The sequence below is a fragment of the Anabrus simplex genome, chromosome 2, assembly GCF_040414725.1.
Source record: "Anabrus simplex isolate iqAnaSimp1 chromosome 2, ASM4041472v1, whole genome shotgun sequence".
Lineage (NCBI taxonomy): Eukaryota > Metazoa > Arthropoda > Insecta > Orthoptera > Tettigoniidae > Anabrus > Anabrus simplex.
Window position 1 is genome coordinate 758,676,255 of NC_090266.1, and position 16,958 is coordinate 758,693,212.

At 43.9% G+C, this 16,958-nt stretch overlaps 1 protein-coding gene across 1 annotated transcript in view; it reads right to left on the reverse strand.

Annotated features, from left to right (window-relative positions):
* Positions 1–16,958, reverse strand: part of LOC136863100 (neurogenic differentiation factor 4) — a 37,567-nt gene continuing 20,609 nt past the window's right edge. Inside the window, exons 2-4 of the mRNA XM_067139435.2 lie at positions 16,183–16,375; positions 3,778–4,018; positions 1–341 (exon numbers count right to left, since the gene is read on the reverse strand). Coding sequence (XP_066995536.2) covers positions 111–341; positions 3,778–4,018; positions 16,183–16,352 — 642 coding nt within the window. The 5' untranslated portion in view covers positions 16,353–16,375 and the 3' untranslated portion in view covers positions 1–110. The remainder of the gene's footprint in view (positions 342–3,777; positions 4,019–16,182; positions 16,376–16,958) is intronic.

Consider the following 16,958-nt stretch of genomic DNA (forward strand, 5'->3'; position numbering starts at 1 on the left):
CTCTCACACTCTCACTCATCAAAAGATTTAGTACCAGCTCTGATTATATGAGTGTATAGCAGACTCTATGCTCTCATTAAAACTAGTCATTAAAGTTGCGCTATTTGATTTTAGAGCCCCCAGCTCCCAATGTGGTGAAACGTGCTGATGTGGTCGTGACAGGGCCCTATGTCTTGTGTTGAAGACGTTACGATGCTGGCTGACGAGCTGTCGTTGTCCTCCCAGAACTGATAGCCTTGGTACATGGAACTAGTAGGCTCTGAATTGTACGTCCCACTGTCCTGAGGTAGCAGCTTGTTTCTGGTATCAGGAAACGTCCAGTTTGAAACTTGCATTGGATTCTGGAAGAAAGTATAAGTAACTTGTTTATTAACATTGTTGTAAATAATAAATTCAGATAAATTGCTACATAGGCCTGTAATAATGCTTCAGATTAGCAATAAAGTATTTACACCAGAACTGACTGGGAATATGTACTTAACAGTGATACCAAATGAGGTGAATTTTTCAAATTCGTATTTTTACGTAACTACAAACCTTCGGCCACAAGCCATAGGACCTGCAGTTTTTAGTAGAATTTGAATTACTGGGACACGTTTTTCCGTTTCTAAAACCTGAATTAAACTGTTCTGGATTCGAACCACGACCGTCTTAAGGAGAAGCTAGTGACAATTCGCCATCCCCCACTGCTCGTATTACGCCCAAATAAGGGGTGTACGAGGTTTATAAGGTATACTTCATGTCTCCTTTTGTGAAGTCGGTTCACAAATTAGTTATGTTTAAGTTGTTTACTAGGCAACTATTTCACCCAGCAAAATCACCAATGTACGACAAAAAGGAAGGGTCGAAGACATATTCAGACACATATGTAGCTTACAGTACCTGCCATTATTGCTATAATATGTAATGTAATATGGTAAGGCTTCTCTAAGGAGAAGCCTGTCAACTCATTACGCTCTTCTAGATTTGACACATGAGAATAAATTATTATTTCATTTAGAGGCTTGTAGCTTGTGAATCTACAGTCTCGCGAATTCGCAGGGTATACATGTTGTATGTTATTTATCCAAGTATTCCATTTGGAATTAATTGGACTTAAAATTGGGTAGGTAGGATCCATATTCCTCAGGGAACTACACAGAATATGACCAATTCAAGGATAACCAATGACGTGATTCGCAGCCACATGCCTACCAACCCGAAAGGTAATCGTTACACTGACCAACGCTAGTTCGTCTAAGAAAGAACATAATATGCCTACTCGTTTCTTTCTTCTCATTTAAATGCAGGGATGCCCTCTGTATGGTAATAGGCTACAGAGAGATCGGCAATACAGTTTATCAGATGAATACTTGCTGAAAAAGTTTGCAGCGAATTTCTCTAGGAACATTTAATAATCAACTACAGATACTGTAGAATTTAACTGGTCATGGAAAACCTACATATAGATCTTTTAGGGGAACAACAATACATTGGACAACTGAGTGTGAAATGTTGCAATGGACGAGAAGATGGACTGCAATAATTTGTAATAGAACTAATGTGAATTACGCAGCTGTTAAGGCAATTCAATTTATTCAACAGGATATAGGTATTGTAGTAAATAAAGATAATATCAACCAATGACTGAACATAATTTGAAATGAGAGTGATAAGAAGCAGATTTCAGAGGCAGACTTCTGGCTGAAGTTGGACTAATTTTTCATAGGTGCCATCCAGTTTTGAAACTTGACCATTATGAAACTGAAATGGACCTTCTGCCTCGATTATGCTGTACCTAAGTGTGGGTATTTCCTTCAAAAGTTGGACTTAATAGATCAAAATATATATCATCTTCTCGGTTGTCATCAACTTACTTACGGAATATATATACTGAGAAAAAAGAAATGTCAATATATCCTTACTTATTCATGTAAATTTCTAGCAAGATTGCTTATACTCATCTTCACTGTCATCAGTTTCTATTTCCAAGTAGACATTTTCTAGGAAATCAGCGGGGCTCTGTAAGAATGCAGTGTTAATACACCGTTGACTAAACTTAAGTCTTCCATTGTATCTTCTTTCTTATTTTACAATGAGCACCTGGACTGAATACATTCGCAAAATACAATTTATTAATCACCAGGTATAAGGCAATTGCGTTCAATTCTTGAAATGGATCCAAAAAATCTCACTTTATTTTTCAAGAGAGCGTGACCCCGCTTTGTTTTATAAAGTTGTATCTCTTAATTGAAATGTGTCTCAGTGGACGTTTTGAAATTGAAGATTACTGATACCGATACCTATATTCGGCCTGAGAGATATTCTGAACTGATAACAAGAAATTAGAATGAAACAGTTTACTCCGCATCTATATTAACATTTATTTCCTACCGGTACTTAAAGACCGGGTGAGTTGGCCGTGCGGTTAGAGGCGCGCAGGTGCATCCGGGAGATAGTGAGTTCAAACCCTACTGTCGGCATCCCTGAAGATGGTGTTCCGTGGTTTCCCATTTTTACACTAGACAAATGCTGCAGCTTTATCTTAATTAAGGCCATGGCCGATTCCTTTCCAATCCTAGCCCTTTCCCATCCATTCGTCGCCATAAGACCTATCTGTGTCGGTGCGACGTAAAACAAATTCTAAAGAAAGGTACTAAAAGAATGTCTTCTTCTCCGAAATTACCTTATACACTATGGAAATAATTTGAAATAGCCTTCCCTACATAAAGACTGTTAACCTAGACAACATCAGGAGTATTACGAATAAAGTTAAAGTTCCGTGTATAAATGTGTCAACATTGCTTGTTCTACATCAGAAAATATTAGCATGTGATTCTGGTATCACAGTAAATCTACTCAACGGATATTTTCTCATATAAAGTACGTGAATCAAAGTAATTTGGGTTCCAAAACAGGACAGACAGGGAAGAACAGCTTAATGTAGTCTATGATAGAAGACTAGAAAGTAGAAAGTCTATAAAATCTAGGAAGGTACTATACTAAGTAGTGACTGAAAAAGAATGAGAGATGATATATAGAACTAATTCAGTGGTGAACAATACTACAATAGGGAAGACACGCATAAACGTCAAGACTAAAATGCAGATCTACAGCAAAATCACGCTGTACTGTGTGGTACAGAAAGTACAAGACAAACATTTGAATAAGATTACTGCAATTGAAATGAAGTCTTTACGGCGATAAATAGGAGAAACAAGGAGAAATAGAGTCCGAAATTTAGGTTTGCGGGAAGAGACTGGACAAGCGAAAGCGATGAGTGTGATGGTCGAGGAACGTCAGAAGAAGTATGTGCATGTTAGGAGCATGGAAGAGGAAAGAAAAGCGAAGCAGGTCTTTGAAATGTGAGTAGAAAGAAGAGCTGGACGAGGAAGATCTCGCATTTCACGGGATGACAGGATTGAGAGAACAGGACAGAAATATGCGAAAACAGTGGTAGAAATGGAGAGATTGTGCGAGAGTATATCTGAGTGGAGGAAATAGATAGCTTGAAGGTATTAGAGAATTCAAGAAGAAGTAGAAGAAAAAGAAGAAACGTACGTGTGTATACAGTATTGATTTGTGTTCTTAATAGTCTTTACGCAGATATGTTCTAAAGTTTGAAAAATTCCCTTTTCTACTCTTGCAGACCGTAATGGGCTTTGCCATTTCCATTTTTTCCTACCCACGACACGTCAGTCCTATTTGGTATTCCGGTCACATACATCACTCATCAGGAGAATAAGTGCTACTTTTCATCTTATCAACATAGTTGTGACTGCTTTAAACTGCACTTACGTGATAGCGGTTGTAGGCTGACATCATGCTGAGTCCCAGACCTAAAGATCCAGCTAACAAATTTGCAGTGGCCTGGCTAAGGCCCTGAGCTAAGATATGAACTAGCCTCTGTTCTTCCATGTTTTCTCCTTCAACTAGCATCTGCTTCAGGGCTATTATGTAGTTCCGAGCGAGGCGTAAGGTTTCGATTTTGGAGAGTTTCTGCTGTGTACTGCTTCGACCTTGTTGAACTGGGAGACATCTGTGGGTAGAATGTAAGGGACAATCAATAACAAATCAAAAGCTAAAACCAATATATCTAAGTACTCAGACGATAAGATTTACAACTGCCCTACTCAATTAATAATGTCCATGAACTTCACATTAGCTCAATAAATAATTATTATGTGCTATATTTACTACATATAATAATGCTTATGTCTAATGTCCCTTCAGTCAGGTCCATTTCAGAGGACGTCAGAGTACCAGAATTTTGTCCTCAAAAGTGGACCTTTAACGTGTCAATAAATCAGTTGCTACAGGTTTCTCTCAATTAAAAACCAAATCAAACCCCATGGCACAACAGCCCAACAGGGCTATGGCCTACCATGCTACCACTGCTCAGCTCGAAGGCCTGCAGATTATGAGGTGTCATGTGGTCAGCACTACGAATCCTCTCGGCCGTCGTTCTTGGTTTCCTAGATCGGGGCTGCCATCTCACCGTCAGAAAGCTCCTCAACTGTAATCACGTAGGCTGAGCGGACCTCGATCCAGCCCTCAGATCCAGGCCAGGTAAAAGTCCCTGACCTTGCCGGGAATCGAACCTGAGGTCTCCGGTTAAGAGGCAGGCTCGCTGCACCTACACTGCGGGGCCGGCTTCTTCCATTAAAATACTCGTAAATGCCCATCCGGTGTGCTTGAATTCGATCTTGCTACGTTGTGTCTAACTAACTACGCTATGCAGCTCGCACGGTTTAACCATACATATACCCCAACTTAAACTCTTCAAGAGTGAGATAAGACAAAGTCCTACGTACCGAGTGGATGTAACTTATGTGGATTACCTCGTAAGGAATACGGAATACTTTACAAGGTTCCTCTTGGGAATGGAATGGTGTTGGCGTACACCAGAGGTGCTCAGCTGGGCGCCCGTTGAGGCTAGCCCAGTGCGGCCGGGTTGGCCTGACGTAGCTTACGGTACGTGTATAGCATGCATACGTCATGGTGGAGCGAGAGAGCGAACACACTTGGCAGGGAAGTGGAGCAGTGACGTTCGATTGTGACTACGAAGCTCTCCTCCAGTACTCAGTGAAATGTTGATTCGGGTACAGTATTTTAAAAAAACCCATCTATAATCGCAAGAAAACCGACCTTTTCAACGTATTCCGGTTTAATTTATACTGCGCTTGATATAACCAGTCAGTTTCATTTTCTTATATTTATACATTAGAAGAAAACTGACACGTTATAATTTTTGTATTACAATTTACAAAGATACAGGGTTTAGGCGTACAAGCTACTATTTACAATTCCTTGGATGGGAATGACAGTATTTCCATTGAAAAAGTAAAATTTCTGCTATTAATTCAGCAAAACGTAATATATTTACATAATTCAACAACTTTAATGCTTGATTTTGCACAGCGTTGTAGCGTAATGTGACTTTCCCTGTTCACTGCATTTATGAAATTAGTATTTAAAATCAGGCGTTCGATCATAATAGCTAGTCTCTAAAAGGCGAGAGAGTTTCATCACGAGTGTCGACATAGATATTTACTATCCAAGATTAAAGTACAACAACAACAACAACAACAACAACAACAACAACAACAACAACAACAACAACAACAACAACAACAACAACAATGTAAAGGCATCTATCAAAGAGATACGCCTTCAAATAAACAACCTAACTGATGTTATTCCCGGTTTATACGATAGTTTAAACCCAAACAACCACAAGTCACAGCTTATTATACATGTTTCTAAAGCACCTCCTAAACTGTCCGACTCGTTGGCTGAATGGTCAGCGAACTGGACTTCGGTTCAGAGGGTCCCGGGTTCGATTCCCGGCCGAATCGCGGATTTTAATCTTCATTGCTTAATTCCAATGGCCCGGGGGCTGGGTGTTTGTGCCGTCCCCAACATCCCTGCAACTCACACACCACACAATAACACGCAGTTACCTACACATGTCAGATGACGCCCACCCTCGTCGGAGGGTCTGCCTTACAAGGGCTGCACTCGGCTAGAAATAGCCACACCTCTTAAACTATAATATTGAAAACTGTAATTTACTACGTACAGTACAAAAATATTTGACGTTGTTGATCGAACTCTTTATTGTATCCGGCCAAAATACACAAATTGCAATGAACATAAACAACTTACTTCTTACAACGTAAATTGAAAATTATGTGGATTTCTGCCCTCTTTCATTACTTTCTGCCTCCATTTTAAACTCTGGTATCGCCGCAGTGCTCATCCTTCACGGTCTGTGACGTAACCACAACGTCACTGTGTCTGAATAGCATACGCTGATCATCTGCCTGCCCGCCCGCTCACAGTGCTGTGCGCCCGCGTAAGCACCTCCGATATACACAATGTGCGCTCAGCAACGAAGTGTTCTACACCAAGAATCCCAGTCAATTCGTGCGCACTGCTAAATTTATTTTCTCTTGGAGATATCCAAACGTTCCACTTTTAAAATGAGTATATACCATTGTAAATTCGAGGCGATCGAACGTCTTAAATTGGGGTCCATATTACTGAACTAGCAGTTACCCGCGGTTTCGCTCGCGTGGATTTCGTAAGTTGATAATAGTAATCGCTCCTCGGTACTGTACTAAGACATTATCTCAAAATCCCTAAAGTATAAAAACTCACCTAAAAATTGAGTTTCATTTACCCCAGAAACTCTTTGTAAACCACGTTTGTGGTATTGCCTTTCGGGGCTAAGATGACCATGCAACATAGAAAGAGAAACAGTCTTCTCTAGAGTCGTAAACAAAAAATATATTTTTCTTTATTTTTACCTAAATAGATTTTCCAAAAACAAAAATACAGGTTTCTTTATTATTAAGGAGATTCCAAATACCAATTTTCATGTTTGTAATATCTTCCATTTTTGAGATATAAGTACCCTCAAACAAAATAATTCATACCTTTTTACCACTTCTTTTAACCCCGTTGAGCACCTTATCCGAAAAAAAAGTACATGTTCCTGTATTTCTAAAGGATTTTCCAAATACTAACATTCTTGTCTGTAACATGTTAAGTTTCTGACATATACTGTAGATATACTGTTACTCATTTAAAAATATTCACCCGCTTTTTCAATTCTTTTCAGCCCCTTAAGTGGATTTTTCCAAAAACAGAAAATACGTGTTTTTTTACAACTTGCCTTACGTCGCACCGACACAGATAGGTCTTATGGCGACGATGGGTTATGAAAGGTCTGGGAGTGGGAAGGAAGTGGCCGTGGCCTTAACAGAAGGAACAGCTGCAGCATTTGCCTGGTGTGAAAATAAGAAACCACGTAAAACCATTTTCAGGGCTGCCAGCTCTTTATTTTTAAAGGTGATACAAAATACCAACTTTCACGTCTGTAACATCTTCAGTTGTTGAGATAGAAGTAACCTCGTGAACAGAATTTAACTCATTTACTTATTTTCACTGCCCGCTCCCCTTAAGTCGATTCTCCGAAAACAAAAGAATATGTGTTCTTTATTTTTAAAGCTGTAACCAATTTTCGCGCCCGTAACATCTTCAGTTTTTGAGATATCAGTATAGTAATAAGAAGAAATCTACCGCTTTTCAGTCCTTTTTACCCCCCACTTAGGCGTTTTTTGCGAAAACATAAAACATTTCTCTGTACTTTTCAAATAGTAAAAATACCAATTTTCACGTTTGTAACATGTTAAGATTTTGAGATATACTGTAAGATATACTCATATTAATAATTCTCCCACTTTTTCAGTTCCCCTAAAGTGGATTTAATGAAAACAAAAGATTTGTTTCTTTATTTTATAGGAGATTCCAAATACCAATTTTCACGTCTTTAACATCTTTAGTTTTTGAGATATAAGTATATTATAATGAATTCATCTAATTTTCAATTTAATCACTGCCTCGTTAAATGGATTTTCCGAAAACAAAATAATATTGTGTGTTTCATTACTTTGAAAGACGATTCCAAACTCCAATTTTCACGTATGCAACGTTCAGGTTTTGAGATATGTCTATCCCCATAAAAAATTCAATTTTTTCAATTCCTTTCACCCTCTCCCCTTAACTGAATTTTCCGAAAACAAAAAAATACGTGTTTCTTTGTTTCTAAAGGAGCTTCCAAATACCAATCATCACGGCTGTAACACCTTCAATTTTTTAGATAAATGCATCCTCATAAAGAATTCAACTTCTTTTTCACCCCGCAAGTTGATTCCCTCCAAAAATGCGTGTTGCTTTATTTATAAGGGGATTCCAAATACCAATTTTCATATCTGTAACATCTTCAGTTTTTGAGACATAAGTATCATCATAAAAGGTATTCAGCCCGTTTTTCACCTTTTTTCAACCCCCCCCCTTAATGGGATTTTCTGAAAACAGCGCCGGAATATCCAAAAATCCTCCCTTAGTGGCCACATTCTCATTAGTCCCGGGGGACCGATGAGTGATTCTAGCCCATCGACCTATAAAGGCCTTGAGTGCTATTTCTTAATGAATTTTAACTAATGACTGCATTGTTGTGTTAGTTTGTGGACTGTTTGTGTGTGGGATCAAATTGGTCAGGATGTGACCTGTACCCCAAAAAGGGGTGGGATGGTGTTAGATTACATCAATTGTGTGGTCCGAGGGACTGAGTTAACGAAGACCCTAGGTTGGTCTGCTTAGGATGTCCTTGGGTCTGCGGTAGCGCAGTCCCTTGGTGTCATAATTTCCCAGACTGGAGATGAGGGGGTTGGTGCTCAGATGGAGTTTATTGTAGAATTTGGTGGCTGCATGATGGATCCTACTGTGGATGGTGGTTAGTTGGTACCGATCATGCAGATCAATATTCCTCTCAAACCACTGGGCACCTGATAAGGAGCGCAGGGCACGCTGCACTGCTTCCAGGTGTGTCTTGGCTGCGCCCCCCCCCCCCAAATAGGGCTGGCACACTCTAAGATGGGCCTAACCATCGACTTATATAACAGGAGCCGGTTTTCTAGTGTAAGCCCATTATCGGCTTTTATCATAGGAATAATTTGAAAAAGGCGCTCTTTGGCTTGCGCTACAATAGATTTAATGTGGTTTGCGAAAGTAAGTCCTCTGTCTAGGGTGACACCTAGGTATTTGGTTTTGTTAGTCCACCTGATGACTTCGCCAAAAAACATCAGGGGCTGTGGGGGGTCGGGACGGCGTTTGGTGAAGAGTGTAGCACTGCTTTTGTCTACATTAATTTTGATTCTCCACTTTTCGAGCCAGGGCTCTAGAGTGGAGAGCGCGTCTTGAAGATAATCTTTAACTTTAGATGTCTGTCACGAGACAGAGGAGATTGCTGTGCCGTCAGCATACAGGTATAATTTCCCGTGCGTAGGTTTGGGCATGTCAGTCATAAAAAGGTTGAAAATCACTGGTGAGATCACGCTGCCCTGCGGAACTCCCGCCTCAATGGGGCGGGGGCTCGACAGCGCAGCGCCGACCTGGACCTGAAATTTTCGGTCAGCTAGGTAGCTCGTCAGTAATCGTAGAACGTAGGGGGGGGGAACCTAATGTCCTTAATTTGTAGATGAGTCCATCGTGCCAAACTTTATCAAACGCACGGGAAATATCTAGAAAACAGACTCCGGTGTGTCGACGATGATTAAAGTTTTTGGTGATTTCCTCCGTTAGGCGGGTTAGTTGGTGGACAGTGGAATGGCCACGCCCACACCGCACCCCGCCGGATCATCGGAGGATGTCCAACGGCCGCCACTCCAGACAGGCGACATTATCCTACCAAGTAGTACGCCGAATTCAACGTGCCAAGCCTCCTACTACACGGAGTCAGGCTTCTGTGCCACCGACCGTCACGCCTATAATTGTACGACGCACCATGTCAGCCGATCGTAACCAGGCTCCACTAGCACAGCAACCGGAAGCACCTCAGCAGCAACCTCAGCAGCCTCCACTTCAACAACCAGCCGAGCAGCCACGTCCACCTACTCTCCAAGACTTAACACTGGTGGTTAATCAACTCGTCCAGAACATGCGCACCCTCACGGACCATTTTTTAGAAGCCGAACAGGAGCTCGACGATACTGGAGGGGACCTGGAAGATCCCGAACAGCCTTTGCCTTTTCGAGCCCTCCGTCTTGCCACCTACAGCAAGGGCTTGGAAACGCCGTCCGACCAGAGCGTATATCAGATCCCCACCACACTCGAGGGCATGTTGCACTCCCTCCCAGCGGGCAGAGACCACCACGACGTGGCGACAACTTTGTGGTTCCTCTCAGCATGGTACTCTCTGGACGCAGCCCAGGAGAAGTACGCATTCAACAGGGCGAATCTTCTGTATATTGCCCTATCACGGGGCTGGAACTCGGCTATCCAAGTGGATCAGGCCACCGGAGACGAAATCACAGAAAGCCGCCCCTCAGCTACCAGAGGGAGAGGGCGCGGCACACGCCGGGGAAAAGGCCAAGGAGCAGCAGCTCAACAGTAGTGGTGACTACGACGCCTGTCTCCAGCTCTCCACTCCCTCGGGGAGCTCGGAGCCCACTGCCCCAACCGACGGACGACGACCGCCTACACCCGGTAAAGAAGCTGCGCAGGATGATCAGGGTCCCGATCCGCCGCAGTCCACGTCGAAAGAAGCCTCCGGACAAGTTTCAGTAACTATTTGTGTATACATTTGCATTTTACTCATGTCTCTGATTTCCTTTGCTGCCTTTGTAATTTTTGTGTATTTAAATTGTAGTCACTCTACTGTGTAATTAAATTTAGAATAAAGCATGGGTGGGGCCATCCCCTTCACGGAGACCTCCCGGTTCTAGCCTCTTGTCCCGGCACGGTTGCGCCAGTGCTAACTCCCCCTACACGCACCGCGCCAAGCGGCTATAAAAGCGAGGGGCGAGTTGGCTCTGGAGCAAGCCAGGCGCTCAGTACTTTCAAGTGCTAACCAGGCAGCTGAGAACCAGGATGAAGAAGACGGACGTGTGGCGATCGTCGGACTACTGCTGGGCAGCGGAGAACTTTGAGTCGCCTGCACCCGAGCCGGAGCCGCAGCAGGGGGAGCCGGATATCGAGGTGGAGACGGAGCCGTACAGGGACGGGTGCGACCTCCCTGATGGCTTTTTCTTCTCCGAAAGCCACACCGATCCGGAGTACGAGGCGCTGCTCGTATACTACAGGCCGGGGCGCCCTGTAACTTCTGAACGGGGCCTCGTCCTGGACAGAATGCGGCGCCCTCGCCGAGGAGGCAGGATCATCTCGACAACCATGGCCATCGAGAGCTTCCTACCAGGAGGCCTCATTATCAGGCATCACGACCAGGAGCGGATGCGCGACGCAGAGAAGGAGCTTTCTACTCTGTTCCAGGTCATCCGTCTACCAGGGAGGGACGGCGTGCCAGGGATGAACACCGGCGCAGTCAGGGCCGCGACGGAGACCAGGGAGACGCCGAGGAGGCTAAGGAATAGGGCGGTTAATACCGACCTAGTCCTGGCCACCCAGCCGGCGACCAGCGACGCCATCACGGAGGTGGGCATGACGCCCCCTGGCGCTGCAACTGTGCGACTTCAGTGGAGGAGGACGCCCCCTGGCGTTCTGAGGCTGCTGTCCAGGCCCAGCCTGACAGCACGTCTGTCGAGCTGCAGACCTCGATGTGCGCCCCACAGGACAGAGAATGCACTCAGGCGTTAGCACCGACCGACGCCGCCGCCGCCGCCAGCCAGGAGAAGGAAGAAGACGGCGACGCAGCGGAGCCATCAGCTACCCTGGGGTCACCAGGCCGGGAGGAGGGCCACCAGGACGAGGCCTCTTCCCCCGCCGAGAAGCAACCCCCGGGACCGACCGACGCCGCCGCCGCCGCCAGCCAGGAGAAGGAAGAAGACGGCGACGCAGCGGAGCCACCAGCTACCCCGGGGTCACCAGGCCGGGAGGAGGGCCACCAGGACGAGGCCTCGCCCCCCGCCGAGAAGCAACCCCCGGGGGGAAGAAGAAGAAGACGACGCCGCACCAGGAAGCAGAAGGCGTCGCTGGCTCACCAGGAGAGGACCGCCAAGCCGCAACCCAGGACTGCTCCCAGGACAGCAGTCAACCGAGGAGCCAATCAGGAGAGGACCTCAGCGGATAGCGGCAGTCAGGTGAGAGTAAAACGTCCCCCTCAGCAGCTCTTGCAGTGTTTCCGCTGCCTGAGGTGGGGCCACCGTCAGGTCAGCTGTGGGCTCGAGGTGAGGTGCAACCGTTGTGGTGGTGATCACCACTACACGGCCTGCGCAGCACTTAGAGACGCGCCGGTGTGCGCCAACTGCTCGGGGGGCCACCCGGCCTCCCATCGCAGTTGCCCTGTCTACCGGGCCATGGCGCGGGCAGAGAGGAAGGAGGCCCGGCGCCATGACCCACCCCCTTCCAGGAGGCCCTCGCCTCGGCGGGCTTGGCCTCACTCTCCGGGATCGGAGACTGGGTACGAGGTACCCCAAGGAGGTGGAGTCGTGCAACAGGCCCTAGTGGTACTCGACGCATGCCTCCGCAGCCGGCAAGGACCGTGCTAGTCACAGCAGTGCCCAGACGGACTGATCCCCAGACGATGGAATGGCGAGGAATTGGTATATGTCTTGTGCATGTTACCTGTTCCTAACTAACATAACCTCTGGTCTTTTTCCAGCCCACATCCTTGCATGTGCTATCAAAAGATGTCAGGTTTTACATGTAGGCTCTTTCTTCTTTCAGCCTATGTGGTTTTTCCCTGACCCTTCAATACCAAACTTCAACACCATATACCTAATACAATATCGCCTGGTAGCGTGTCTGACATGGAAACAGGCAGATACTCCTTGTATCACTTCCCACTCTTCCCTGCTATCTCTTTCTTCTTCTTAGAAATAATAGCATGTCGGAGGCCATGTAGATTGAGTCGTTGGTCACGCGGGGGGAGGGGGCTTCGGGGGGCCCCCCGAATCAAAAAAAAAAAAGGCTCTGGAGCAGTCGTTGAGCGGGGACATGAGGCAGAACCAAGTAGTTTTGGCTCGGCGATGATGAATCAGTCAGTCAGTCAGTCAGTCAGTCAGTACATGTGATTTTATATATATATAAATGTTTATAGAAGAAGAGGAAAACAGGCAAGAAGTAAGGAGAGAAGCAAAGAACTGTATCCGAACCAATGGAAATGCAATGGTATTCACGAGATTAGTTATGAACTGCAAATGTGTACTATGAAACTCAGACATATCGTGGTTCCTTCAGAGTGTTCGAAATACTTTTTTCTAGCAATAGCGCAATTTATTTTGAATATTGTGTTCAAGTAAACTCTTCAACCTTATCCACAAGATGTAACTTTCGGAAATTATTTATGGTAAACCTTCTGAACTCACAATTGTTAAATAGTTCGCTTATAAAACGTTACTACAATCTTCATTAGAGCATCTTTTTGACTATTTTTTATATAAATGTTAACATGTTTCCATAAACATATTGATACCAATGTCCTCAAAGGAAAAGAATGGGTGCCCTTACGTGATATTTTCTTAACTGGAGACCCTGGGTTCGATTCCAGGTTCGCCCAAGGATTTAAATTCTGGACTAAAATCTGAAATTGGTTTCGCTTCGCTCTGCCTCACACGAAAGCTAAGTAATACGGCCGAACCCCTCCTAGTCGCTGTACTAGTTCTATTTAATTCACACAACTACGGTAGACGCACTCCATCGAGGAAAGGAAAAGAGAAGAATAGTGACGTGTACTGCCAGCCCCGTGTTGTGTGTGTGTGTGTGTGTGTGTGTGTGTGTGTGTGTGTGTGTGTGTTTGTGGACCCTCTGCCCCTGCCGTGTCTCACTCAGGTTTTAAAGACCCACTGAAGAGCCGTCCGTACGAGAGGCAGTGGAGTCGGTCAAGAAAGTTAATCGACACTCCAATAGCTGCAAGCCATCTGATTATGCAGCAGACGTCTTGGCAGACCAAGGCTTTTAATGCTAGTGGCTTCACTGTCACAGTGTTTAGAGATGAAGTATGAAACAGTACTGGCATTGAAATTACTTGAGTTATAATGAGAGAAAATAGATCGAAAATAGTCATGAATAATAACAGCAACAATAATGTTACTGGCTTTACGTTCCACTAACTACTTTCACGGTTTTCGGAGGCCGGAATTTTTTCCCCGCGGGAGTTATTTTATGTGCCGGTGAATCTACCGACAAGGAGCTGACATATTTGAGCGCCTTCAAATACCACTGGACTGAGGCAGGATCGAACCTGCCAACTTGGGCTTAGAAAGCCAGCGCCTTAACCGTTTGAGCCACTCAGCCCGACAAAATAGTAATGAAACGTTAGTGATACCAGTTCTAAAATGTTACTTTTAAGTTATTCAGTTATTATTGTTAATAATGTGATATTAGGACCGACAAGGACAAATCTCACCATTCAGAAACCTAAAGGGACATACTGTAGGCCTATAATGTATAGAGAAAAAGAAAGTCACAAGTTTGTGAGCGACTCCAAAAGGACTTCTACAATGTTGTGAGATAAACATCCGGCAATGATATGATGATAAACGGCGTAAAAGTCAGGTTGTGAATTTCACAAAGAGGAAAATCCCTCTCAGTTTTACTTATTGCGTTGATAGGGTGGAAATTCTTTATGGGAATTATTGTAAGTATTTAGGTGTTAATAACTTATAAGGAAATACTTCATTCAGGTAATCGCAAAAACGGGATTGTAAATAATGTGTACCCCATGGTTATGAGGGTATTTAGGGGTTATACTGTAGTTAGAGCCCTGTACGGATGAGGATATCCGCAGATTTATCCGCGGATATCCGCGAAGTTAGTGTCTTGGCGGATGAAAACTGTATGACAGAGCAGGTAATTTTGCTGATAATTTATAAATAACGAAGTTTATTGATTTTCACTCAGGTATACGGTCATTTTTGCTTGTGGTTAGGCGACCCTTGATAGTGGCGTGGGAAAATGTTGATATAATAAAGAGCCTCGAGACCATAAAGCCGTAAATCTGATCCAAGCCTAACTGCCTGCAAATAATGGAATGGTAGTCGTCGCAAGAGAATATCCCTAATAAACCTGTGACGGTAGGGGTCTGGTGCCCGGCATCAGGCCTATTGTATTATGTTAACAGATCTACCCGTTTCAATACATTGGGTGTAGTATACTGTAGCTAAATATTTACAATATCCGCGGATAACCATTTGCGGATGCGGATAACCATTCGTGGATGCGGATGCGGATTCGGACGCGGATGAAGGAAGTGTGGATGCGGAATGGATGCGGACAATATTTTGTATATCCGCGCAGGGCTCTAGCTGTAGCAAGGATGTAACGGAGAGAGCGTATGTAAGTCTCTGGTAAGACAATAATTAGAGTATGGTTCCAGTGTATGGGATCTTCACCAGGATTACTTGATTCGAGAGCTCAAAAAATCCAAAGAAAAGCAGCTCCATTTGCTCTGGGTGATTTCCGATAAAAGAGTAGCGTTACAAAAAATGTAGCAAAGTTTAGGTTTGGAAGACTTGGTAGACGAGCTGACTGACCAGGTGATATGTCCCGAGCTGTCAGTGGGGAGATGGCGTTCAATGATATTAGTACACGAATAATTTTGAGTGGTGTTTTCAAAAGTAGTAAAGAACACAATATGAAGATGAAGTTGGAATTCAAGAGGACACACTGAGGCAAATATTCGTTTATAGGAAGAGGACTTAGGAATTGGAATAATTTCCAAGGGTGATGTTCGATAAATTTCCAGATTCTTTGAAATTAATTAAGAAAAGCTAGGTAGGCAACTGATTGAGAATCTGCCACATGGGCGACTGCCCTAATTTCAGATCAGTGTTAATTAATTGATTGATTGATTGATTGATTGATTGATTGATTGATTGATTGATTGATTGATTGATTGATTGATTGATTGATTGATTGATTGATTGATTGATACTGCTGAACGATAAGTTTCAAGAAAGGACAGATTTCAAAATTATTCCATATATATTTGTATAGTGTCCACCTTCATAGTGGAACGGTTAGCGTTATTAGCTGTCGTTCTTGGAGGCCCCCGGTACGATTCCTGGGTCCAGAGACCCAGACGCTATCTCCACACCACGAGGCTGACAGTGATGGTAAAGTTGCACACTTCACTACTCATTTTTATTCCTCACTGGAGTACTTCTACCGTAGTTCTACGAATTAAATAGAAGTACGGTGAACTAGGAAAGGTTCTTGTTTTAACATATCGATACATACCTTCGCAGTCGATCCAGTGCAGCATTCAATCCATGCATACGGTGACGTTCTCGAGCGTTAGCCTTATGTCTGCGCGCCCTCATCTTGTACCCTCTCATCCGTGTACACGATTTACTCAGTTTGTCATCCTCCATTTCACTACCTGAAGTGAGAGCTTGATGAGAGTGCATGAGGATAATGGAATTTCTGAAAACTAGAAAGAAAAATACCTTACGTTCAATGCCAGAGCCTTCAACCGTAATTAACATCCCGTTTTAGTTCTTACCTTTTCTTAATCTATGGTTAATTTAGAGTTACTGTGATCTGAACAGCTATCAATAATTGTAATATGATCATCAGTTCTGAAGTTTCAATCTTGACATATGGCAACCTTATCCTTATCTTTCAAATATTAAAACATTAAAACATATTAAAACATTTGTCTGTTATGTATGCAGGGTCGCTCATATAAACTAAGACCGTCGAAGAGGCGCTTTTAATCTCCGATACGTAAGCTATAGTACGGGAGGCGCGTGCTTAGTTCTTGACCTTGTAAGCAGCCTCCCCGTATTCGACCTGGCAAGCATCAGTCGAAAGTCTGAATCTCAGCTGTTGACATGATGTGGCAGTTATCATTGCAACACCGTATTTTCGTATGTAAAAGTTATTTTAAGGCCTGGTGTCATCTTAATAACTCTCGCTATTGGTGTGCAGAAAATGCTAATGGTGTTTATCAAGTTCCTCATTATGACAGGAAGGTTGGTGTTTGGTGTGCTGTTAGTGTAAGACGAATAACT